Raw genomic sequence first — 27,737 nt, 5'->3', positions numbered from 1 at the left:
AACCCAGGCCTAATTCAGGGGTAACACAAAAAGCGAACACAGTCTTCAACATAAGGAGCTTAAAATTCCTTTCAATGAAACTTCTTTGCAGACAAAAGATAAAGTAACTATAATAAATAAAAGTATATAATTATGTAACTATTGTCATACAATCATATGATAAAAGTATGTGAAAAACATAGTAGTTTCATTAAAAAATGAAAATGTTTGGGGTTTGGTAGAAAGGTCAGTCGGGAAAGCTTAAACTAGAGCTTGAAGCTTTGTGGAAAGACTTTGGGGTGAATGGGCATTCCAAGTGGAGGAAGAGGACAGGCAAAGGCCCTGGGGTCATAAGTATATCGTGTATTTAGAGCCCTAAGGTCAGTTAGTATCTAGGAAGGCAAAGTCTGGAACTAGGGATAATAGTCAGAGTCTACAGAGCTAGGCGTGAGCCAGAGTCCTAGAATTCGGTTTATAAAGTAAGGAACTAATGAGATACCAGGGACAGAGATAGAAAATTTTCTTTCTCTGGTGAGTGTGAAAGGAGAGCACCCTCCATGAGGGGTTTGCATCAAATACAAAGTTTATGCTGCTTGACTAAAGTACCTGACTTCCAGTAATCCACCTGCTGTTGTATCCCCAGAGGAATTCCGTTCTCTTCGCTTGTCCTTTTCTCCAAACCTGGATGACTACAACCCGGACATTCCTGAGTGGAGGAGGGACATCAGCAGAGTCATCAAAAAGTCCCTGGTGGAAGTGAGTGCCAAGAGTTCTTCTCTCATTTGGACACATTTTCTCTCTGTCCTTGGAGAACTTTATGGAAGAACATCTAAGAAGGGACAGGAAAGAGATGGAGCCACAGGAAGCTAGTTCCGAGGTGTGGTGTCATCGGTGCTAAGCCCTCACATGCAGGCCTGTGGCAGGCACCAGGGTAAAGAGCAACCGTGACAGTCATGAGGTGCTTGTCCCTCACAAAGTTGATTCTGCTTAGAGTTCATGATGAGGCCTTTAGTGTAAGATGAGCCACTGTGCACAATAATGGAGGGGCACGCGCTCCAGTGTCCTCGTGGGCAGGTGTAATTACTAAGAGCAGCCTGGGTGCCAGCCCCACCCTGTGTGCAGTGAGGACTCATACCTGATGGTGGGTCACATGTCCTGCTTCTCTTAAAGACATTTCCCTCCTGTACCAGTATCAAGAGGAAGATATTACTATTTTCTTTTCATAGATGAGGCAACTGAGGTTCAGAGAAGTTAGAAGACTTTCATAAACTCTCACAGCCAATAGATAACAAAGCTTCAGAATTGAAATGAAGGGCCTGAGTCCAGTGTCTAGGGTTTTGTAATGCAACATGATCTCCTGAGGTTTTTCTAGGAGCATCCAAGAGGGTACACTTTATCCCTCCCTGAGCATATGTTCCTGAAGAGTGGAACACCCTTTGTGGGGGTACCATCTTCCCCGACCTACTCCACTTGCAGGAGTGAGCACAGTGGGATAGCAGCTCCGGGGCTGCTTGGACTAGGTGCACAAACCCAGGACATTAGGCACGAGCTGTATTTTCCCGAGGTTCTGAACCCACACAGAAAATCAGTTTAAGTTTCTGTATATCCTGCTCCCAACACATGTCATCACTGATGGAAAATCGTGATATAATAAGACATTCAGAGAACCCTGGTCAGAAAAGAGATCCCAAATCAGCCTCTCAGCATTCCAGTCCTCACACCATGACCTTTATTAACATTTGTTTAGCACTTAAAATATTCTAGACCCTCCTGTCAGTGCTTCATACTGTTTAATGTTAAATACCAAGGATAAGCCTATGGCATTGGTATGAAGCCTGTACTCCTTTTACAGGTATAAGAGGTCGAGGAACTTGCCCAAGGTCATGCCGCTACAAATTCAGGCTCAGACCTTCAAGGCTAGAATCTCCATTTTGTGGTTTCCTGCTGTTCCACAGTACTGCTGTCTATTGTCTTTCTTCAAGGAGAAACAGGGATGGAAGCCATACTGGGGTAGAGAAGGGGGATCTTCATGTGTCTCCTGGTAATTGCAGTCCAGCTCTGTCTCCATGGCTTCACCAGGCATGCCATTACTGAAGCTTCAACACTATGGCCACCAAGAAGAGCAGCTACTAGACTAAGGACTTTCTGCCTTTGGAGCCATCTGTCCCTGGAGTGACAATTGGTTTTTTTCTCCTGCTCTTCAACTGAGATGACTTACAACTTTCCATGAACCCACAGCCCACCTGGTTAACTCTGCAACCTTCTAGGGACATGGGATCCCCTAGGGACCTAAGAATCCCAGGCAACAATCCAAACCCACCAGGTGATTGTGGGCACCAGCTCAGGCACCAGCTCAGCAGTGATTAGCCTTCTGGGATGATTTCTCTTCACATTATCTAGAGGTTAGATGCCCTGGGCCGCCTCCTTCCCACCAGCTGTCCAGTAGGCCAGAAACCACTGCTCATCAGTATTCCTAAGGCTGCTGCATATTATAATCAGCTAAACAAGAATAAATGTGTTGCTCAGCATCCTTCAGGACAGGGTGGGGGGGTGGTAATATCTTCTAGTACCCAAAACTCTCCAGTTACTCCATCCCACTAGGCAGCTGATCCAGCCTGTGGTCCCCTGGAACCCTGTCTTTGAGATCAGCAATTACACTTGGCTACTTTCCTAAGTCTTAAGGGACACATTGCCAAGTGTGCCCTAACAATCCCTATAAAATGTACAACTTAGAGTCGGTTTATTGGCAGTTTTCTTCCTATTCATTTATGTGACAGAATTTGGTATAAAATTAGTGGTCCATTCCTCATCAAATTGGCTTTTGCTATTGACATATCATGATGAAATCTTTAATTAAATGTCATTCAGGAAGCATTTTTGTTATAATGAGGATGATTTAATTTAATCTCTGAGTTTACAATCTAATAGGGGCATTAAACAGCATGTGCTCAGCTGAAATGGGAGCTGGTTTGTGTGTGTGTCAGAAGAAAGGAGGCCTAGAGTTCAGGTTACCATTCCAGGCTTCACCGTGAAATGCAGCTTCATAAGCATCACAGCCTCTTCCTAAATGTACTTGAGCCACTATTTCACCTGCCCTCAGGGTGGAGATAAGGACACACACCTAGATCCTGGGGTGGAGATAAGGACACACACCTAGATCCTGGGGTGGAGATAAGGACACACACCTAGATCCTGGGGTGGAGATAAGGACACACACCTAGATCCTGGGGTGGAGACAAGGACACACACCTAGATCCTGGGGTGGAGATAAGGACACACACCTAGATCCTGGGGTGGAGATAAGGACACACACCTAGATCCTGGGGTAGAGATAAGGACACACACCTAGATCCTGGGGTGGAGATAAGGACACATACCTAGATCCTGGGGTAGAGATAAGGACACACACCTAGATCCTGGGGTGGAGATAAGGACACACACCTAGATCCTGGGGTGGAGATAAGGACACACACCTAGATCCTGGGGTGGAGATAAGGACACACACCTAGATCCTGGGGTGGAGACAAGGACACACACCTAGATCCTGGGGTGGAGATAAGGACACACACCTAGATCCTGGGGTGGAGATAAGGACACACACCTAGATCCTGGGGTAGAGATAAGGACACACACCTAGATCCTGGGGTGGAGATAAGGACACATACCTAGATCCTGGGGTAGAGATAAGGACACACACCTAGATCCTGGGGTGGAGATAAGGACACACACCTAGATCCTGGGGTAGAGATAAGGACACATACCTAGATCCTGGGGTAGAGATAAGGACACACACCTAGATCCTGGGGTGGAGATAAGGACACATACCTAGATCCTGGTTCAGGAGAGACTTGTCTTAGCTGCTAGGGAGCTGTGGGCGGAGGCTTTACCTGCCTTGTCCTGGATCATGTCATCTCACAGGGTAGCTCCAGTCAAGTGATGGACAGGTATGGTTGTACACACAAAGTCCTGGCTATCTCAGCCCAACCTATAAAACCTCTGAAGGCCAGCCTGTCTCCCCACAGGTCCTTTGAGGCTGTCACTGGACCTACATGGCTGCTCAGTTCCTCCCCTGTCCACGCCTGCTAACCTTCCCTACCCCATAGGTGTTATTCTCAAGCTCTTCTTACTAAGTTCCCTGAACACTAAACTCAGAGTGAGCATCCTGAGGCACCAACCTGTGATGTGATTTTTTTTACCATCCAAGTAAGGTGGAACTATACTTGCTTGCTTTATTATTTATTTATTTATTTTGTATAAAACAATATCTATAGGTCACTTAGCAAAATTCCAGGCACACGATAAGGAATCAAATGCCTAGAAAATTTGTGACTACTTCAAAAAAGATAGCTCCAAGACAGTCACCTACTTGAGAAACTAGGGACTGATGTACTGAAATGTGTGGATTTGTAAATGACTCATGAAAGGTAAGCAGAGTTCTATCTGCAAACAGAGAGAAAAGACATCCCGAGGGAGGTGGCAGGCACACAGAGAAACAGGTAAAACTTGATGGGGTGCACATAAAGATTGAGTTGGGATTTCAGTGAAGGATGTTTAAGAAAGAAGGAATCAATAGGAGCCTTAGTGTGGAAGAAGACTTTTCAGGGTCTCATAGGATGATTGCATGTAACAGAGTCAGGAGGGTCTAATACAGGAGGTGAGTGAAAGGCTTCGGGCTAGAGAATCTGGGAAGGGCCTACTTCCTGTCACCTTAAAGATAGAATGAAAATGGCGGGGGTGGGGGGGTGGGGGGATGGCAAGTTCTTTTTTTGATACATTTGTTGGAAGTCCTAGTGAAAGAGCCAAGCAGTGTGTTCTGACTGACCATGAAGAGAGAAGATGGGATTATGACTGCTGATCCTAGAACTGTGCAGAGAGAGGGATTGGGGGACACCCTGGGATATAAGCCTAAGGGAAAGCTAGAAAAAGGCAAAGAGGAAATTGAGTAATATCTCTAATTTTAAGAGAAGCGTGAGCACAGCAAGTGAAGGTCTCAGAGTGCCTCATGGAGTAGGACTGGCCATCAGCTTCTGGTACTGGACAGAAGTGAACAGGAGCCCCTGAGGGCTGTCCTAGTTGGGTTGATAATTAGAATATGACTGGTGGATTTGAAGAGTATCTCCACTTGGGTGACGAAGGAAGAAGCTGGGTTAGCAGGAATGATGGCCTGGGGGTGCAGATAAAGAAGTTAGTAAGTGAGGGTCCCTGTTTTCTATATAAGGAAATGTAGGCAGTGAGAAGATAAGTGATGGGTGAGTCTCACAATGACAGAGCTGGGAAGAAACCTCTGTGGATCTCTCTGGAGTCTGCACTTGTGATCCAGGGGTGCCTCTCCTGTGCCTTCCTGCCAGGAGCACCCAGGCCTCTGCCTTCATGTCCCCCACACACTTCCCTGTATCTTCTGCCTTAACCCACACCCCAGCTGAATACCTGGTTCCTTTTCACCATTTTCTGCAGGACTCACCTGAGCCTCTCTTTCTCAGGCCACAGGAATTCCAAGCCAGCACATCCTGGTGGCAGTACTGCCTGGTTTACCCACCACTGCCGAGCTCTTTGTCTTGCCTTACCAGGATCCAACAGGAGAAAACAAAAGGTCACTGGAGGACCTGGAGCAGGTAAGTCCCCTAGCCACCATTTTCAGCTTCTGCTTGCCGTCTGGGTTGCCCCACTGCTAGTTCCACCATCACAGCAGCTCTGAGGGGTTCTGGGGAGCAGGGTCTGGGAGCACCACCTCTTCTGGGGAGTCTTCAGCTTTCTGGTTCTCCATTTCTCAGTCACACACTAGTGGCCCTAACTGTAGTTTCACCAAATCAACACAGGACCGAACTGCTCATACTGTAAAATACTCGGCAGCATTTATGATTAGTTAGAGAAATCTATGTGCATAGGCATGAAAGCATGCTCAAGACATTATGAGAAAAAAGCAAGTAGCTGATTAACACATGGACAAGAAGCTCACTTAGAACTTACTTGACTTCTTTCATTTTTGAGTGTCGTGGGAGTCCAATGACACCTTTTATAAAAACTACAACTTTGATTAAAACATTGATCCTGTGCTAAGATTGTATTCACAACGATTGTGTGATATCTGCTCTAGAGCTCCTCTTCTGGCTATGTGAAGGTTCACCTTCTCTTCATTTCGTTCACTTCTGGAGTCTTACTGTGTCTGTGTGTGTGTGTGTGTGTGTGTGTGTGTGTGTGTGTGTGTGTGTGTATCCTGCCCTCTTTGGTCATTTTGTTTTTCTTTCTCATCCTTTTAACTTCAAAAGGCTCTTCTCCTTCTGTATTGAGGAAGATATTTTTCTCCTTTATCCATTCAACTAAAATGATTTGTCTTGGTCTGTTGTTCTCATAAAAACCTAAGGATTTGGGTTTCTCAATTCTTCCAGGAGCATAGATTTAAAAAGGGATTCCTCTCAACCACTAAATAAGTACTGGGTTTGGCTCCTCAAGAACTTGGAGCTTTTTAATTTACTTTGAATAAACCCATAATCCAGTCCCATGATCTCTAGTCTTCCAGGTTGGCCTACGAACTACAATACCCTTACTAACAACAACCCCAAATTAAAGCTCAGTCCACCTCTGAGCATATATTCTCCTTTTAGCTGCTACTTTCTCACCCATCAGAAAAATTGCCTCTCTAATTTTCTCTGTGTGTAATTCATGAAGAACATAGCTTCCCAGAAGTTCCGGATGAACCCATTTCCTCTCAAGATGCAATTGGAGAGCAGGCGGCAGGTAACCTGTTGGATTTGCATCTGACCTTGCCCCCTACCATGCTCAGCTTCCCATTATATTCTACAAATTATTGTCTGTACTGTAATGTAATAGGAGAAAAAATGAATTATTTCTTACCACAGAATGCTGAGAACCTGAGGGGAAGTTAATCCTTATCCAAGTTCTTCAGATATGGACATTTGCAGCTGTTCCTTTTCTGGAAATTTTAGGAGTTTTCTATGAAATCCAGATTATAATTATTTTAAGTATGGGAGAGAGTCCAGAGATAGAGCCAGATATTTTCCCAGGCATGACATCATCCACGCATTTCTATGTTTCATACTGCCCCCCCCTTTTTTTTAAAGAGAGAGTGGGGGACAGAGAGAGAGAGAGAGAGAATTTTCAATATTCATTTATTTTTTCTTAGTTTTCGGTGGACACAACATCTTTGTTGGTATGTGGTGCTGAGGATCGAACCCGGGCCGCACGCATGCCAGGCGAGCGCGCTACCGCTTGAGCCACATCCCCAGCCCCCCCCCTCTTTTTTTACTGTAGTATTTTCTCAATGATTCCTTGAGGGGAAACATGGAAAGAAGGGTCTATTTGTTAAACATGTTTATGCAGGATGTGTCTTGCTTTGACTGCCGATTTTCTTTGGACTTCTTTCCCTCTCTTCTCTGTCTCTTCTGGGTGCTTCCTTCACAGAGGCACACAGGTTGCGGAGGGAAGGTACTCAGGCAGCCTGAATGAGTCATTGAAAAACCATTTTATCAGAGATCTTAAGGCAGCTGACTCATTTGAAGAAAGACTGTGCAACATAGCACCCAGCACCCATGGGGGGCATCAGCCATTTTGGTAGAAAGATCACAAGTTTAGTGAAATATAAACCAGGCTTCTAGTTTCAGCTCTGATATCCATGTGTCTATTTCATAGTGGAGGAAAATAAGGAACAGAAAAGTTAAATGATGTAGCCAAAGTCACAGCGATTCCATAGGGTCTGAGAAGATGAAATAAATAATACAGTTGGGGAACTTGCTTGATAGAAGATACTCCATAAGTGGCAAGTTGATAATAGCTATATTTATGCTTATTTTATAATAGGAAGAGATGTGGAAATGCAAATTCAAAGTTAAGGCTTATTAACCAGGCACGGCGGCACATGCCTGTAATCCCAGGGGTTTGGGAGGCTGAGGCAAGAAGATTATGAGTTCAAAGCCAGCCTCAGCAACAGTGAGGTGCTAAACAACTCAGTGAGACCCTGTCTCTAAATAAAATACAAAATAGGACAGGGGACATGGCTCAGTGATTGAGTGCCCCTCGGGTTCAAAAAAAAAAAAAAACAGCTAAGTCTTATTAAATGGACATATAGTCAGGGACGTATATTGGAAGAGAGTGTGGTGAGTAAGCAAGAAAAAAAATTAGTGAATGGGATTGTACAAAATGGAGACAAAAACAAGGACAATATGAAAAGGCAAGAATGTATATTAATGATGTGAGCCCATGTAAATTATGCAGGTTTAGAACAGAAGACTTACTTATATCATTTTAAAAGAAAATAGGATACCAAGCTAGAGATTGTAACTCTGATTAAGGAAGATGGCTGCAGTCTGTTCCAGGACTCAAACCAAAATAAACATGGTGACCACACAGAGCCCCTGAGAAATTGGTGTCTTGGTTATGCATAACATTATTACCCTGATAGAAAATACAGTAAATCAACTTTTAAAACAACACACTTCTGGAGGGCCTATGAAATGGGCTGCCCACTGGAAACCTGTAATTTTCAATCTAGGTGGATCTTTCGAGCCACTTCTCTGACTTAGTCTCTTAAATAACTTTCTGGGGAAAGCAAGTGAGCTTATGAACTCACTTAATTTAGAAGTCCAGAGATTCAGTCCCAGCATGGATGAATTCAGAGCCATTCAGAAGTGTCTACAAATTGCTTTCTTCTCTCTCTCTCTCTCTCTCTCTCTCTCTGTCTCTCTCTCTCTCTGTCTCTCTCTGTCTCTCTCTGTCTTCCTTACTACCATATGTGAAGCCTGTTTTGGAATGAAGCCAGCACATAGAAAGCAAGGATGGACACAGCCAGCACCAGCTGCTATGTGGCCATTTTGTCAACTCCATCCCACAGACAGCACCAGCCATAGTCCTGGTTTTGCAGTTTTCACCACTCCAGCCTGGGTGAAGTGGGATCTCTTATCCATTCCCTGAAGGCTTGAACAGTGACTACTCCAGTGTTTTATGTGCTCTCCGCCTCATGGGGTTAGGGCAGCCCTTCCTGAACCAAATGGGCTGAGAGCAGGGCACTTGGTCCCTCACAGAAAGATGAAGGGGGAGGGAGAAGGTCCACTGGGCAGGCAAACACAACTGACTTTCAATACATTGAAATACATACAAATTAAAAAAAAAATGCACAGCAAATCCAAACAACAGAAATGAACCTCTCCCTTGAAGATTACTCTAAATTTTAGAGGAAACTTGGGAAGGGCTGACCTCATTCCCTCTCCTCATGCTTTGGCCTCTTTCTTGTAAACCTAAGTGTGCAGAAGCCCAGCAGGGAAGAACAAGGATCCTGACCAGCAGGCCCTGAAGAGTGGGAGGTAAAGACCCAGCAAAGGCCCTGGACTCTCCTCCCTGAGCTTCCTTTGGGAGCTTTCCCAGGGGAGCAGAGATGCTGGCTTGGATCGAGCTATCTTTTCTGTAAAATAAATAGAAAATTCTTCCCTGTGATAGTACTTGATGCTGTTATCAGGATCACGGCGGGCTGGGTTAATCAAGTGACCTTCTTCCAGGAGGGTTCCAACCAGTCTTTCTTTCAGCTCTCTAGCAACTGAGAAAAGGCTCTCTTGCCCTCAGTGGCCTCTGTAGGGGTAGTACATCCTGCTGTGCTGAGGCCAAATGCTCAAGGACAGAACAGGCTCTGCCTTCCAAGAACCATATTTCCCTGCATTCCTCAAGTCCTCAGGGGTGATGAGTCTGCACCCATCTCTCCTGATGGGAGGAGGGAAGGCCACAATGCTCAGGGAGATTTTTTGTGATGCTGCTCTGTTGTTTAGTGTTCTTTCAGAATCCTTAAAGGCTATGAGAATCCTTAAAGGCTATGAGAATGTTTAAAAGGAACAAAAAAAATGTCCATGTAAAATGTCAATCACAATATATTTCCTTGTCTGTTTGTATTAATTTTCACATTTGACAGATGGCAGAATACAAAATCAAAGGGAGAAAGCAGAGGCAGATATAAACATAGAATAGACTATTGGCAGCATTTTAGAAAACTAAAGATTCACTATGAAATGTAGTTAATACTTCCAGGTTGTATTCTATATCCACCTGGTCTACTTTCTTTGTCCTGAATTTTTAATGCAAAGATTTGGATTACAAAGGTACTCTGGAGTTCACAAGGAAGGTCACTGAAATAGGAAACTATAACTAAAAGTAGAGTAGGTAAGAAACGGACCTTTTGGGGGGAATAAGTTTAAAACTGGTGATGCGGAAAGAATTATTAGTAGTTGATTTGTTTCTTCTTGTACATCATCCAGGAAACTCCTTCAGCATTTTCATCAAGCTGAATCTTCTCTGATAAGAAAGAATTGGATTGCGTGAACTGTGTTAACTGTGTTAACTAGGTAGCATTTGGCTGCATTGCCTCCCTGTGATTTAATCCTGATACTGTGTTGTGTAAGTTGGGGAAAATCTTCCTCCATTGAATATAAGAGAAAGATTCCTCAAATGCTATTTGAAGGGACCTTAAAATGTGACAGCATTAGGAATGACCAAGTGGGTCAGCTCTGAGGTCATCTCAGGCCAGGCTCCGTCTCAATTATCTTGCCACAAATGCTTTTTTATGTTCATTAGGGTTTGTGCTCCTCATACCAACATCATGGATAAGCGTTATATTTTGGCCAACGTTAGTCTTATCATTGATAAATTTTCCAAACCCATTTTTAAATCTATATCTTCACCTGATGCCACTTCTTTGTGCTACTCATTCTATAAATGTGCCAAATGCTCTGTTGATCTTAAGCTTATATGTTTTCATGTTTCAATGATTGACATTTTTGTTCTGATAATCTGAGACTGCTTATCCCTACTGAATTTAATTAAAAGTGGTTTAGATTTGTGTAGTCATCATCACAGGTGTTGACTAAATGTTTCCAGCCCACTGCCTTTGTGTTGCAGTGTAGGATCATACCTGTGCATCTCTTCTGATTGGGCAGAGCCACAGGTCTTATTCAGGCCAATGAGTTAGGATTGGAAGTGATACATGTCACTTGCAGTCTGACAAGTTCAAGTGCCCATAAGCCTTGAGAACTGTTTTCTCCTCCCAAGGTATAGCAAATGGAAATGTTTAAGATGGCTGCTCCACCAGCCTAGTTCCCTGTGTGATCATTAAGAAATATCTATCTACAGTGAATATGTTACCACGTGTGAGCAAAAAGTATGCCTTTATTGTTTCAAGCCTCTGAGAAGTTACCATGCTTTCTTCAGCCCACCCTAGTTGATCTTCATCTTTTATGCACTTGATCTTCATCTTTTATGAAGAAGGCAAGAAGAAAGTTGGTATTTTTCCTCTAGCAGGTCCCTCTAGCCTTTATCCTATTTGTATTGAATCCCCACTGTCCTCTGATGTGGTAATTTAACTGAAGTGTGGGCTACATTTGAATCATGTGCATAGTCTACCTAATAAGTAGACACTGAGAATAATTTGCTGTTTCTTTGACCATGATTGTTTAGGTACAGTACAATAGGAAGTGAACTGTGTAGGAGAGCAGCATCAGGAAGATGTCAGTACAGAGGATAAATGGATAAATGAAATTGGCTAAAAAATATGCATTTTTTAAGGCTATGAACACCAAAACCTTTAATCAAGCTCATGTTTTGGTTTTAATTATTGGGATGTACTTGCTAAGAATTTGTGTTTTGTTTTCCATGTATTTTTATTGGTGCATTATAGGAACACAATTTTACAGTACAGAAAAAGAAACAGAAGTAAATTCTACCTGCTTTGGCAGGTTCACTCTCCCAGATATTACATATTGTTTCACTTGGATCTTTATCAGGCCAGTGTTTTTGATCTTCTCATTTAGGTCTTACCCTGCACCTCTCTGTGGATTGCATTTATTGTACTCTTCTCAAAGCCCAGATGCTCCCAAATATTACAAGTGGTACAGATTAGTGAAAATAATGTGACAGTCCTGAGATTAGGAATTGCCTATTCCTGTGGCCCATATTAGTCAGCTGACTTTGGGGATGGTATTTTAACTTGTGTGCTTCACGGATGAATCAGAGATGACAGCAAAATTAATAAAATGAACCTTTTTTTTTTCTATCTCCTAAGCCCACTTAGCCAGTACTTTCTCTACATATCTCCGGCTGTCTTTGTCAACTTGTTCACAGACTATATTTTTAAATGAAAATTCTCTAGATTACGGGTCAAACAAAGCTGAAGTCTAGTCTCAATTCTTCAAATATGAACTGGGTAAACTTAGGTCTGTCCAGTTAGCTCTGTGTTCCACTCCACATAGACACCAGACATGTAGTATTAGGAATAACAGCCAGAGAGAAGCAATTTTATCAAAATAAAGTGCTCAATGCACATATAATATTCTTAAAAATATATGCAACCAGCTCATGATCTGACGCACACAATCCAAGATATGCATTTCTGCAAGTAACATAGTAAATATTTAAAATGTTGTCAAAATCTGTCAACAGTCTCACAGTAATTTATTTGAGTAGAAAAGTACATGGTTCTAATTGAGGTTATTCTTGTATGGAATGTAAATTTCACTTAGTTTTTTTTCTTATGCACAATTTCTTCCCCACAGAGTATGTATTCTTTATTGAATGTCCTTTAATGCAAGTTAAATAAATGAAATATACTTTCTGCTACCCGATGATTTTTGCACAGCCTGCTTAGTTTTGTAAATGATACAGAAAAAAACAATGAAGCAATGCTAGGAACCAAACACGTCTAGGAAGTTAATCATTTTCAGAAGGGAGTTTCCTGAAGATTATAAATGAGAAGCATGCTATTCTGATAAAATCTATTTTCTGGTTTGCTTATTTATATTTCTCTCTTGAGGAAAAACATTTACAGGGATAAGAAATGAGTACAGCTTCACCTGGTTGAAAGAGAAAAGCCTTTCTCTTACAAGTACATTGTTCCCTTTTGTTTGTGATAATTTCTACATAAAAAGGTCAACTTTTAACTTGTTTACAACAAGTCTTTCATATTGAGTTAAAATAATTTTTATACAATTACATATACAATTTTGTGCATATATGTATGTATATTAAATATTATTATATGTGCATGTTTGTATTTCACAGAAAACCTTTATTAAAGAACCATTGTCAAATTCCTATCAAGACCCTACCAATTGAATAAGAATAAGATAGGAGGGCTGGGGTTGTGGCTTAGTGGTAGAGTGCTTGCCTAGCACATGTGAGGCACTGAGTTCGATCCCTAGCACCACATAAAAATATAATAGCAATAATAATAATAATAATAATAATAATATCCCAATAATCTTTAAAAAGAGAAAAGAATAAGGTAGGAAAGGACCTTACAGGACATATAGGTAATCCATTTGGTGGATTATTGATTAGAAATCCATTCCTCCTATAAACTGGAACCATTCTGGAAGATTGTCAGTACTCAAGAAAAGGAGTATCTTAATAGAGAGGGGAAAAAGTTGTTTTCAACATAGTTTTAAAAGTCTCATTTTTCTCTGTGGTTTGCCAAATGACAGCATCTGAGAGACTGGGATTACTCAAGATCCCAGGTGTCCATCCATAGTGCATGGAGAATTATCCCAGGCACCTGTTGTTCAGCAGAGAAGTTCATCTTCAGGGCAATTTAGTTCTATTGCCAACCAGGGCATTCTTTAAGGGTCTGTGCTGCCAAACTAAGCCACCAGGCCCTGTTTAATTATTAAAGAGATCAAAAGTATCATTTTGGCAACTCAGTGGAGAAAATGAAGCTCGATAAAAAGAAAAAAGGAGGGAAATGAAGAATTTTACTAGCAGAATGATGCTCAGAAAGCATCTATTTACATTTAAATAGTGTATCAAATAAAATAAGAACTTTATGATTAAAACAGATTATTAAAAATAGATAAGGATACCAGATAAAAATAATAGGAGGGTGATTATCCCTCATAGCTTTGCAGAAATTCTTCAAAAGTATAAGCAAAACTGAGTAAAAGTCTGCTCTAAACAACCGAATAGAATTTTACCATATCTATAAAACTTGCCTTGCACTATTTACCAAAACTAAGTTCTGCACCCCATGGTCAGGTTCAATATTCCATGGTCCAGAATTCTATGTTCTGTCCAGTTCATGTGCCTGCCCAAGGAGCAAATAGGATCACTCCCCCTTTTGGCTACATTTTGTGTTGTGAATACACTTTGTTTCAACTATACAATTTATTATGTCATAAGAATAATAATTACCATTCAGTAGTACCCACAAAGTACCTCGTCTGGGAGAGCCATGGGGTATGGTTTGGGGGAGGGAAGGAAAGGCAAATGAAGTCTCATGAATCTTACCAGAATGTGTATATTGGGGTTGTGGCTTAGTGGTAGAGCGCTTGCCTAGCACATGTGAGACACTGGGTTTGATCCCCAGCACCACAGAAAAAAATAATAATAACAAAAAAGAAGTTTTTATCTACTTCTTTTAAGTCCTTATGCATAACAAATGCTTTCTGAGAAAACGGAGAGTGACTTCTCTAAGGTAACACAGGGTAAGTTTTAAAAGTAGAAATGATCTTATTTGCTAATATCTTGTTTTGTAGCAATTAGGATGTAAAGTCTGGTCATACTTAAAAATAGTTCTATCTACATACTCCAGAATATAACTCAAAATCATATAAAACTTGCTTATACAATTTACAGGTATAATGTTGGGATACCTCAATAAGAATAGTAATATTTCTCAGCATTTTTATTCATGGTCAGTGTTAACAGTTTTGGTAGCACTAACTATAACACTTCTTCTTTCAGATATCAGAAGTACTGATCCATAAGCTCAACCAAAACTCAGTGCACTTTGAGTTGAAGCCTGGGGTCCAAGTTCTGGTCCATGCAGCTCACCTAACAGCAGGTCAGTTTCTGTGTCCCAGGACTCTGGCTAGTGGCCCCCTCAAAGGGAAAGCCCAGACCTTTGAAAAGAGGTGTGAAATTTATTTATTTATTTGAAGGCTACATGATGTCATCACTATCTTAAATTTGGCACCAATTCTTTGAAGTTTACTTTCTTGATGGTTCTGCCTTAATGGGAACCAGTAGACAACAGAATAAGATGATGGTTCCTATGTCTTTGTCAAAAATGGTCAGTGAATCACTAAAGATTCATCTCCTCACATGATAACATTCTTCGTCTCAATGGAACTCTTGAAATTAACATTGATCTTATAAGTAACCTTTTTTCCTTTCTTCTTTCTACAAAGCCCTATTTTAAAATCATTCATCTTAAAAAGGATTTGCTTTCTTCAATGTGTTGCGGGTGAAATAGCAGAGACATAGAAGTCACGTAGGACCATAGTCAGGAGGGAAAATTCAAGTTGATCGTGATTTTGCAAGTCACTTAAAGTCACTGAGCTTTTTTCACTTCTGTAAAAAATTGGAGTAATCCTCCTTCTAAGGCTATGGAAAGATTTCAGTGACAAAACAAATAGTCTCAAGCATTTTATAAATAAATATAATTGTGTATATTAACAAGAAATAAAAAGAGCAATATTTATAAATTACTTTTTTTAACAGAGTACTGTGCTGCCATTTAATGGAGTAAAAATACTTACAAAACTCATAATCTGATTATGGCATGGGAAAGTTTGATGGTAGCAGTGAGATGGTAGTGGGGCATGGATGATAGGCCATGGAGGTATCTTAATTGACTAAGGCGCATAAATATTTATATAAAGAGGCAAGAGAACATATTTAAGCACTTGAGTTCCATTTTATTTTACATTTTTGCAATCAGGTCATTGTTTCAATTTTGTTCTAGTACTCACTATGCAGGCTGAGATAATAGACTAAATTCAGTGTGCCTCAGAATTGATAACCTTAGTTTATCAGTGGATCGTGCGAGGATTGGGTTAATTCAGGTAATGCTTTATGTTTTTTTTTTTATTTTAAATAACAAAATCAAAGTTATGTAGGAAACTTAAAGCAGAGATTAATTGTATATGGTCAAAATGATACAGGGAATTTTATAAAAGTTGTCGTCTTTGGGAAGGATCTCAAAGGATAAATAGCCTGAATTCAAGAGATCATTCCAAACACCAAAGAACTAGGGAAAGACAGCCACCAGGGTATTACATTGAGGATGTAGAATTAGTGAGGACAAATCCCTAGAAGTCACTCTATGGCTAGAGAAAGGCCAAGCAGATTGGCCACTGACCTTCTTTCCCTTGGATTTCATCTTTTTCTTTTTTTAGAATTTCATGGAAATTTTTGTTTTAAAAGTTCCATTGCATTAAGGAAATAAATATTTAGAAGCCATTGTTCATAGATATGCAACATGGAGGAGGGGTATGGAGCATGCCAGGGTAAATACCTGTACTTACTTGAGTGGACTCTGAGAAGTCATCCAGACCTTTGAAAAGAGGTGTGAAATTTATTTAATTAAATTTTCTATTCTGTTCATAAGGCAGACTGGATCTCATAATCCTCTCCTGTGGCAGGTGGAGCTACTTCCTCCCTATGAATTTAGAGGTTGAAAAGCAACTGAACCTGATATTCCATACTGAACTCTATTTGAAGGGATCACTATCGAGTCCATCCTTTGTGGTCTAAAATTTGCTTTATAGCATACTCAGCTTCTGAATGACGTCTTCAGGCTGTCTGTTGTGCTCGGCACTGGTGTGATTTATCAGAAAACCCTCCTTTTACCAGAATCATCTACCGAAAGGGGGAGCATCCTAAGTGAAGCTGGACAGACAGCTAGCCTCATGTTTCCAATTCTTCAACTCTGAAGGCTGCCAACATTTCATCATTCTTCTTTCTCTCATAGTTCTCTTCCATAGTTTATTATTTCTGTTTGATTTTCATTTGACTTATTATTTTTTTATTATGTGCCAAATACTGCTCAGATTATTGGGGGGGATTTGAAATATTAAATTAAATGCTCTTTTATAAAATGTTCATGCAAGAAGAATTGGGTTAGAGCTGGGACCAAGTTGAAAAATAGGAATTTAAGAATTTGGTAATTAACTGAGACTGGTTTGGCCAAGACTTGTGTCAAGATTAGCACTTTTCAACAATTGAAACAAGGAAGCCAAATTTAAGAGGGTTCAGCTTCTTGTTTGAGATTGATTCTAAGTTAGAACTAGCTATCTGATTTAGAAAAACAATACAAAAAATATTTTAACAGGTGTTAGACTCTATCTACCAAAGGCAATAGAGAGTTCTCCTTTCACACATGGAAAGCCTGACACTTTGAATGAAGGATTTGTGGGATGAGATAATTGCCACAATTTCTCTCTTTCTTTGTTTTCTTTTTCTTTGGTACCAGGGATTGAAGCCAGGGGCACTCAGCCACTGAGCCACATCCCAAGCCCTATTTTGTATTTTATTTAGAGACAGGTTCTCACTGAGTTGCTTAGTGCTTCACCATTGCTGAGTCTGGCTTTGAACTCACAATCCTCCTGTCTCACTCAGCCTCCCAAGCCACTGAGATTACAGGCATGCACCACGGAACCTGGTTTTTCCACAATTTCTTTTAATTTGAAATGAACATATTCATTTTTGGGTGTCTAGAAGAGAAGCAGGAGGAAGTTTGAAGAAAAGGAGGAAGAGTGAGGAAGAATTCTCACTTCACTTCACCTTCTTTTCTCTTACATCTCCCTTGTAGGGAGGGAAAATGACTTTTTTGTTTTGTTTTGTTTTGTTTTAAGAAAAGGGCCACTGTTTGCAACATTTCATGTCTCATAAGCAGGATCGCTAATACCTTCCCAGGGACCATTATAACATGCTGCTGCATTCCATTAATTGCTCAGCAGATGTTCAGCAGTCCTGTTTTAAAAATGTTCAAGCCAGAGTCTGTTGCTGGTGAGAACGGCAATTCATAATTTGGGTTGTCTCCAAGGGAAAAAGAACTGTCTCCTTTCAGGAATTCACTAGCCTTATTTTGGTTTTTAAATTTTGTTCCCTGTTTTCTTTCATGAGACTATAAGATAAGCATTTGCAGATACCTGAGGGTCATCCAAGATTGGTTTTGTTGGTTTCTTCCTACATGTCAGAAAATGTTTAGGAAATTCTCTTTGCAGGAGAGATTTGAAATTGCATGAAAATAGGAAGGAGATGAGAAACATGTTATCAATAAGTTTGAGGAACATGACCTCAGTTGCTCCCTTAGGCATTTCTGACTTTGTGGCTGCCAGTGACCATGTTTAGCAGACAAAGTCTGGGGCATTACAGAATAATCCAGAGCGTTGGAAAGGGAGTAAAAACCATCATATGGGAATTGGACTGGAAGCACCAATGTTTTGACTAAAGTGTGTCTTTGCTCATGCTATCCCTGATTGGAATATTTTTCCCAACTTCTTCACCTTTCTTCATCCCCTTATTCTATTTGTATTTTAAGGCTCAGCTCAATGCCAGTATTCACATAGAAACTTTCCAGAGAGCTTTGCCTAAATAACATCTTCTCCTGGTCTGAACTCACATGTATTTTTAAATCTATATCTTTCTGATGATAATGGTCATGACCAATTGTTACCATAATTTTCATCATTCTTATTTAAATACTGTGGGTGTGGTTCATTGTATCTTTATATAGTCTTCATCATTGTACCTAGCAGAGAACTTGTACATAGCAGGTACATATTACTTTGGTAGCAATTAGATGTGTAATGAATGTATAACTGTAGCAATGTAGTCAAAATCTCATTCTCTCAGTTAGTTTTTAGATCCAACTTATTCATTTGGGAGTCATATTCCCTGTCGCCAAACAACTGGTTTGTGGAGACTTGCATATATTTATCCAATAAGCATCCAGGGGAAACCCACCTCATTTTTCCCATATGGCATTAATTACATTGCTTATATGTGGCAAGCATTGGGAATGGGCAGGTTGAAGGAAAATTAGATTCATGCTCTCTAGATTTTTGTGTCCTAGAAAAAGATGTCTGAGAAAGACTCAAAGAAGGACCACCAAGAGGCTGTTGCTGAAAAAGAGTGAATCAAGTACAACTTATTAACCCTTATTCTATGTTCTGCTCCCATACAGGAGAGTTTCCAATATCAGAAATCAATGTCACATCATGATGGGGCTCCAGGTCACATACCTGTTATGGAACCATCCTCACCTTACCAAACCAACATTTTTTGTGACATTTCCCTTGCCTTCCCTCTCTCTCACTTATGCATTTGCCTTGCCCTTCTGAATTACATATATATGTATATATACATATATTACATATATATGCGTGTATATATATATATACACATATATAAAATATATGGCATTTATTTATTTTGGTATGGGTGATTTATCTCAGGGGCACTCAACCACTGAGCCACATCCCCAGCCCTTTTTTTTTTGTATTTTATTTAGAGATAAGATCTCAATGAATTGCTTAGGACCTTGCTACATTGCTGAGGCCAGCACTGAACTCAGAATCTTCCTGTCTCAGACTCCTGAGCCACTGGGATTACAGGCATGCAACTCAACTTGAATAATATATCTTAAGAGCAGTGAAGTCATTTTAAGGGGGAATGTTTTCCAGTGATTCTGGAAGACTGATTCAAACCATTTGGTTTCTGTAAGTACTTGTGGAAGAACAAATCCCATCCATTAAGAAAATATTCATGAAATGCCAAAAGTTGTTTTATTGCTTCTGATAATTTCAGATTTATCATCTTATGCCTCTCATGACTCTAGGCCTCATTTTGCAATTATTACTTAAAACCTATGGTTTCTCAGAGGTCATGAAATGAGTTAGGACTCTCACTCCATACTGGCTAGACTTGAAGCACAGGTGCTAGCTAGTACATGAACATTCACTAATTGTAACTACAAAGAATAAAAAATATATTAGTTGCAGAAGGTTGGGTAAGGATGAGACTTTAGGTTGAATGGAAGTTCACCCAAAGGAGAAGCAATAAGCCTGCCAGGTTGAGAGGCTATTTGAAGAACGTTGCAGCAACAACTGGTTTATGCATCAAATTATGCACTGTTTGATGTGGTTCAGGGCATCTAAACATGTGCTGTCAAATATTCATAGTTGGTGTGTTTATTGTAAGTAAATTATGACAAAGGGGAAGGGTGTAAAATTTCAAGGAACACAAATATGCCATTGTATCATAAACTTCATTGACCCTCATCCATGTGTACTAGTGAGGAATCTCATTAGTGTAGGTTGGAGATAGTAAAATATGATAAATGTGGGGAAAATAAAAAGAAGTACAAGAAAGAATTTTTTTAAAAAAATAATGTTTGAATAATGGTCCACAATCCTTTCTCTTTATAACATAGATGTTTTCAACCCCATATGTCAAGAGATGGTAATTTATTTGATGGCAATGAGGATCTAGCAGGAGAAGCCTCTTTCTTGGTTGTCAAAGAAGATAAGTTTGGTGGTTTATGTTGGGTTTGATGTCTCATAAAGCACATAAGTGAAACACCCAATCAGGAAGCTGGAAATCAGAGCTTGAAAACTCATGTGAGAAGATCAGGACCTGAAAATACATTCAACTTTGAGTTTAAATTTACCACCACCTACCAGATTCTCAGGTGAGGGGAATCTGCTGACAGGTGGTAAATTAAAGCCCTAATTTGCTGGTACAAATCTTTCAAGCTCCATCAAACTGCAATCTTTGATCTTATGGGCAGTCATATTCATGAATAAATTTAGTCCTTATATTTGACTGGGGTCAGGGACATTGGGAAGTGGCATAAAAATGTGTTGATTATTCTACCTTAGAATAGATAATGGTTCTGCATGAGAATAAAGAGACAGCAAGAGAGGGGTCACACTGACATTTTATTTGAGTAGGCAAAAGTCTAACTAGATTAATCCATACTAAACTGCAAACAATAACTTTTCAGGGATTATTGGCATTTCTCAAGAGTTGTTTATTGGGCAAATGAACTAAAATCTGAGTGGTGATACTCCTGCACAGAATAACTAGTAAGAAGAGGGCTGACTCATTCCTTCTACCCAATTAGAATGAGTGAAAACCAGTTCTATGGTTGGAAAAGCTGTTTCTAACCTATGGTAGGAGATCTCTGTTGTAAATAGTTTATTCTCAAACCCAAGCGCATTTCAGTAAACTTATGAAACTTTTGAAAACAGAGAATTTTCAGATCTCACTGCATACAGTGAAGCATCCCAGGAGTTCCCAAGGGATAATATCCAGGAATCTGCATTTTTTTTTTTAGCAAGTTTCCCAAATCATGCTTATATAGCCATCCCTTTCACCAGCCTCAACAACCACTGTTGGAAAGCATTCCGCAAATTAAAATCCATCTTCAAAACAAGGGAAGGTGTTGGAACCATCTCCAGCAATGAATCTGATTTATAACTAGTACATCCACTCAAATAGAGAAATAAGAAGGGCCTGTGATATTAACTATGAGAGAAAATTATTAATGTACATTAAAATCTAATTTCCTGGCATAGTTGGAGACAATGTAATTGGCAGAAAGGTAGATGACGGGGAGAAAAATGAAATGTGCCTCCAAATCTGGGTTGTGCTCTATCTATAATCTAGAGGAATGGCAAAGGCCAGCCAAGCGCTGTGGCCGTGAAGCTGTTGAAAAATGATTAAAGTATGAGTGAGAATCTTAGTGGCAGATATAATTGAATAGCCATGAGTTTTATGAGAGTTAAACAAATGATATTATCTAGATAATATTCATGTGCTAATAGGAGCAGAAAATGAACGATACATCCACATCTCACTGGATCCCTACAGATACCTCAAAATTAGGATGCTGTCCCACCCTTAGATTTCCAGATAGGTCATTGTTCTTCTGGAATTTTGGATACACGTGATTACAAAAGAAAAAGAGAAAGAAACAAAGGTTAATATTTCTCAAAGGAAGAGCCTCAAATCTCAGGTTAAATAAAATATATATTAAAAAGTGCATAGTAATGTCACTCATACCGCCTGTCTATCAGTTGCTTTATTTAATCAGTTACATTTAGGATAACTGTCCTTTGTCAAGGGTATGTGTGGGTTTTGTAATAAAACTGTTATCTTGTGTCATCTTGGCTTCCATGGTTTTGCTGACTGGTTTAATTTCTTTTGTGGGTATAATAAAAAGATATTATCACAGAGATACTAGAGAATTAATATTTCCAGGCTTCAGTCGATGCCACTGGACATGTGATGAGTAAGGGTGGAGCATTAGCAGCTCCAAATTTCAGCCTAGGTTGTCCAACTCATGAATTCTGCCCTCTGGCTTCCTGTTGAGAAAGACACTTCCTGTGTGAGGGTAGAACTGGCATTTGTCAAGAAGCTTTGGACCCTACATCATCATCTAAGCCATAGCATTACAGATGCTACTGTCAAATGGTTGTTGTGGAGCTCTGAAATGTAAAGTGAAATAAATTGTTCCCATAACATTTTCCACTTAGGAATGGAATTAGTACTAGTGAAACTTCCACAGCTAATACATTTCTCTATTTAGTCTCTGGTTGCATTATTATCTACACAGTGATCATTTAAAGGTCTCTTGTGAGTAACTGAATAGTGATAGTATTTGTTCTTCATTTTGTTTTTCCTAAAATTAATTTTTTCTTCTTCAAATAATTCAGTTGTTTCACAGATATATGCAAACAGTGGCTTTTGACAATTATTTAATCATTATGGTGTTAAGATGAATAATCACAGGTGCTCAGAGATCTAAATAGATCTCTTATCCCAACGTGATGAAATGAATGTGATGTTTTCATAAACCTATCAAAGATAAGCAATGGAGCTATTCCTCAGCTTCTTATAGATTCTTTTGTCTTTGTCGTCGTCTTTTTTTTTTTTTTTCATTTTTTTCAATTACCTGAGCTCATGAAAGAACTGTTCAGGGTAACTGGCCTGAGTTGACCAGCCCTGAGGAGGCAACTGGAAAGTGTTGGTCTGGGGAAAAAAAAATGAGAAAACACATAAAAAGAAGAATCAAGAACCTAGGTCCAGCTAGTCTTCAGATACTAATCAAGTTTCTTCTACTTAAAGTGATCGGACTGTCCTGGATTATACCTATTTGTCAGTACAAGCTCTAATAGCATACTCCTTTATTCTTAAAGTGTTCTCTTTAAGATGGGTTTATTTTTAACCTGCCTTACCAATTCCTTACCAAGTATTGGATAATGTGGAACCCAGAGGTGAGACTTGCCAGTTGGATTTTAACTAGTTGAAAGAGAATTTTAAGGAGAGGAAGTAGGCGTGGTTTTGTAACAAACCACCTAGAAGGTCAGCATCTTAAAAATAAGCTTTTATTGTTGCTTCTGAGTCTGTGGATCAGCTGGGCGGTTCTTCTGGTCTTGTCTGTGTTCTTCCTGCTACCATTTAACGACCTCGTTGATCTTGGCTGGGCTGTCCCACATGTGGAAGGATAGCTGGATAGTGACTGCTCTAGATTGGCGTTGGTTGGGATGACTAAACTGTCCTCCACATGGCCTCTCATCCTTCAGTAGACTGTTCTGGGTTTGTGCATCATGGCAGTGTTCCATGAGGGACAGAGAACAGAAGGACATAGGTCTTCAAACACATGATGAGCACACCATCGCTGCTGTTGCATTTCATTGCCAAACGCATGTTGTCATGTAACCCAGACTCAAGGGATGAAAGAAACAGATTTCACGTCTTGGTGGGAGAAGCTTCAAACTTGTTGTACAAGGCCTAGACACAGAGTGTTAGAGAATTGAGCCAGCAATGTAGTCAGTGCCCATGAGGCTGACAATTCACTAAGGAGAGACTTGAGATGTTTATAGGTAATTTTTAGAAAATGCTCTCTGAGAGTCATAGTCAGATTCAGCTACTAATAGCAAAAGGAGATATTTTGTTTTGTTTTGTTTTGTTTTCATGACCTAGAAAATTGAAAGTCAGATATGCCCTAAAGATATGGCCTAGTTAATTTTATGAGTGATGAGTCTCATCTGATTGTGCATAATTGTCATTTATGTATATGTATATGCAAATGCACACACTCATATATGTATATACACACACTCATATGTATATATAGATTTTGGAGACTCGGTCTCAGAGATCATATTAGTCAATTTTGCATAACTGTAATGAAATACCTAAGACTGGGTAACTTTATAAAGTCAAGAAGTTTATTAAGCTCATAGTTTTGGAGGTTCAAGACTCACATCTGATTATAGCCTTCTTGCTGGTAGAGTTTGGAAGTGGACATGGAGCATCTGTATATGTCTGTAGTCTTTGGTCCCCCTCTCTCTTCTTATAAAGCCATTAGTATTCACTCATGGGAGCTTTATTCTAGTGATCTTACCTACTTCTAATCACTAATGAAAGGCCCCACCTCTAACCACCATAATCATTTTAAATTTCTATCCTCTTAATAACTCACAATAGGGATTAAATTTAACACCTATAACCCTGTGGGACACACTCAAACCATATCCAAGTCCTAGCATTCAAATGTTTTTTCCTCCATTGCAGCATAAGAATCTGTATTCCCACAGTCCACGTAATTCTAATTAAGAAATTCATAAACTGCATTTTGAAAAATACTTTATAGAATAACAAGGGTTTCTCATTGAATTTCTTTGTGTGTGCGCACATGCACGCATGCCTGTGTGTGTGTATGTGTGTGTTTTAATTTTTTGTTCTAATTCATTATACATGACAGTAGAATACATTTTGACACCTCAGACATAAATGGAATATAACTTATCATTCTTCTGGTTACTCATTGACCTTCAACCATAAAAAACCAAAAGGAATCCTCCCTGTCTATTTATTATGATGAGGTTTGTTCTTGGAGGTACTCATGACTCATGATTGTCTTTACTCAGTCAAGTGACCTCAGCTCCCTCTGACAGGATACTTCTGAAGACTAATCCCCAGGTAATTTCCGTACAGTTCTTCACAAATCATTGGAACTATTAAAAGACAAACTGAAGCACTCTTCAAATATTGAAGAGGTAGAATTAGATAGCCAACAGTTTGGGGATCCTCCAAGGGGCACTTGGGAATGGCCTTTATGGGTGGAATGTTGAAGCAAGACAAAGAAAATAATGTGACTGGTTGAAGTGGAGGAGTAGCCTTATTGGATTATTCCAGTCAGAAGCCCCTAATTAAAGACTGGTTGGCAATTTGTGACTGGTTGGCTTAAATTTTGTTTTCCTACAATATGACCATTTATGCTGAACTGGGTTTTGGCAAAGTTCAGAGGAACCTAGGGTGCTAGAGCTGCCTCAGTCTACCAGGCTCCGTTACTTACTTAGCCAACTTCCCTGGCAATTCCCATCTACTCTGTCCTGTGGTCCCAGAGCTTTATCCCGATATGGTATAGCAGTCATTAAGACCATCACGGTTGAATTTGAACTGGAGAGAAGTCCATTGGCCAAGTGAGCATGAGTTTTTATGCCCATTTTACACTCTAGGAAAGCTTTCTCTGTGCTATTACAGCACCACCTTAATTTCCCCCAAAAAAGTTCCAGATCACATGGGTTTTCATATTGCAGTTCTACAAGTTGGACTTGGGTGTGCTTTGGGAGGTGGGAGAGGGTAAAAGAAAACCAAGGTAAGGTGAACTCGTATGCTTCTGTAACTTCTAGACAGCACCAGTTCTTGGGTTAGAAACATAGTAGGAGCTGAGAGTTTCCAGATCATAGTGCAGGTGGAAGTTCTCCAAGATGATTCCTTTAGTAGAAGAAGAGGGAACACAAGGTAGCCACCGTGGATTTTGCCTGCCTTCACTGGGTTATGCTACCATGTCCTTGATTTCAGATCTTGAAAAGCAAGTAAGCAAAGGGGAAAAGCTGCAGTACAAGGGACAGTGGTTCTCAGGGTGAGGCAAGCGCTTTGTGGGATACTGGTCTGATGAATTGGTGGAAAACTATACTAAAGGTAAAGGAGTTCCTTTCCTGCAGGCATGCAGACCTCTGACGTCCTAATGTGCATCATAAATCTTCAGAAGGGGGTTTGCCATTTTCCAAAATTACTTCACCATGGAACTCTTCAGCACTATTTTTTCTACAGAATATGCTTTCAGACATATGACAGTCGTGATGACAGGGTAAAAATATTAGGCATGTACTATGTGCCAGAAGCTGTGACAGTGCTTTGTAAATCCCATCTCATTTCATTCTTACAACTTACTACACCAAACATGATTTTTATCTCTATTCTGCAAATGAGGAAACTGAGTGTCATTGGAAGTCCCTTAGCCTGTAAGTAGCAGAACCAGGATCTGATTTCCAAATGGGACCCTATCAGTTACTTAACCCCAAATAGGGAGTTTCAAATTTACTCTCAGATGTGCAACTGTGACTATACACATCAATCATTTTTCACAAGAAGATGTGTTTATTAATGTGAGCATCCCTATTAGGATAATCAGCTCAGATCCTTATAAATAGAATATGATCATTCAAAGCATTGCTAAGATCCTCCTAGGATTTTTCAAATGGTGTGTGCCAGCTTTGGGGCTTAGAAATGTTGAGTCACTTGGAGCACTGCTTGTATCTGTGTTTTGCTCTGTGCGCTTATAATGGGGGAAAAAAACTGCTCAGCACTTTCCTCCTGCACATCTACTTTGTTTAGGCTGAAATTGAAGAGGGATTAATTTATGCTAATTCCACACAACAAGCCAAAGCCCATTTATCACCACTTTCCATTCCTCAGCAAAACACACAGAAACGCACCTAAGTATCGGGCAAACTAAGATATGCAGCCGCTGTTGTGTGGAGCAGTAAAAAACCGTTTATATCCAGGCACACATCAGCAAGCAGAAGCCACCCACGGAACACAGAGGGCAGTGGCACTCAATCTCTCTCCACTGCTGTCTGCTGGGTCCCACTTGCTGCCTCTGAGAAGTGACTAAGTGTGGAGAGGGAGGGGATAGCATGAGTTTTGAAACTGGGGCCGGGGGGGGGGGGGGGGGGGGGGGGGGGGACAAAAGCTGCTTTTCCCACACAAATGTGCTAATTGCCTAACAGTGTTAACACTGTTTCCTTAAGAACCACAATTTGAGTGTGAATGGTTGAGGATTAAAAGATTCAACCTTGTGATGGGAAGAGAGATGGGAGGAGGAAGGCAAAGATGGGCGGTAAAGTTCTAGAGTGTGTGTGTGTGTGTGTGTGTGCGCGCGCGCGCGCGTGCATGGGTGCATGTGCATAGGTGCATATGTAAGTTTGCTTTCATATGTGTTAGTGAGGACCTAGCCAAGGAATTTCCTCTTAGTTTTTCATTTATTTCAGATGCCACTCCTTCAAGTAAACTGTGTCTACTTCTTGGTGGCACCAAGAAGCTATGCTGACAGAGCTCACTTCCAGGGTAGGAAGTTTAAATACTCTTGACTCTAACCACCTCTAGACCTCCATTTATTCCCTGACAGATGAAGGGTTTGCCTTAGGAGATTACTTTACAAATATCTAGTTTTCAATATGATGATGGTTTCCTGATAATGAGGAGAGAGGAGAGAGATTTTATCTTTTAGATTTGCAGATGATGAAATTGTATGATAGAAGCTGCTTCAAAATAATCCAGTGGTTGAGACTGTGGGGATTAGATGATGGTGAAGAGAAAATAAGATTGGCTGTCAGTGGATGGCTGTTGAGACTTAAATGATGAGTACCTGAGGATTAATTTCTCTATTCTATTCTCTCTCTACACACACACACACACACACATTCACACACAAACATTAATGCATATGTATACATGCCATCTACGTTTTAAAGTGTAAGATCTAGGATTCTAACAGTTCCTTTTAAAACAAAATTTTAGCTTGTCACTTGTTATTTTTTCCTGTACTATATAGTGTTAGTCCCAATGCCCATATTCAGAAATATCTTTTTAAATTTCTAATTATCTCCCACCAGCCTGAGTATATAGCATGT

The 27,737-nt window shown here is 40.1% G+C and overlaps 1 protein-coding gene across 5 annotated transcripts in view; it reads left to right on the top strand.

The window, feature by feature from the left end:
- The window catches only part of SORCS1 (sortilin related VPS10 domain containing receptor 1), a gene marked incomplete at its 3' end in the record, with an annotated part of 491,305 nt that overhangs the window by 455,991 nt on the left and 7,577 nt on the right, over positions 1-27,737 (top strand). For all 5 annotated transcript variants that reach the window (XM_081268499.1, XM_081268498.1, XM_081268500.1 and 2 more), the window contains exons 22-24: positions 623-735; positions 5,460-5,591; positions 14,704-14,803. In XM_081268499.1, coding sequence (XP_081124625.1) covers positions 623-735; positions 5,460-5,591; positions 14,704-14,803 — 345 coding nt within the window. The remainder of the gene's footprint in view (positions 1-622; positions 736-5,459; positions 5,592-14,703; positions 14,804-27,737) is intronic.

Source organism: Spermophilus citellus, assembly GCF_964194105.1.
Source record: "Spermophilus citellus genome assembly, chromosome: 15".
Lineage (NCBI taxonomy): Eukaryota > Metazoa > Chordata > Mammalia > Rodentia > Sciuridae > Spermophilus > Spermophilus citellus.
This window is presented reverse-complemented; position numbering and strand designations above follow the sequence as displayed.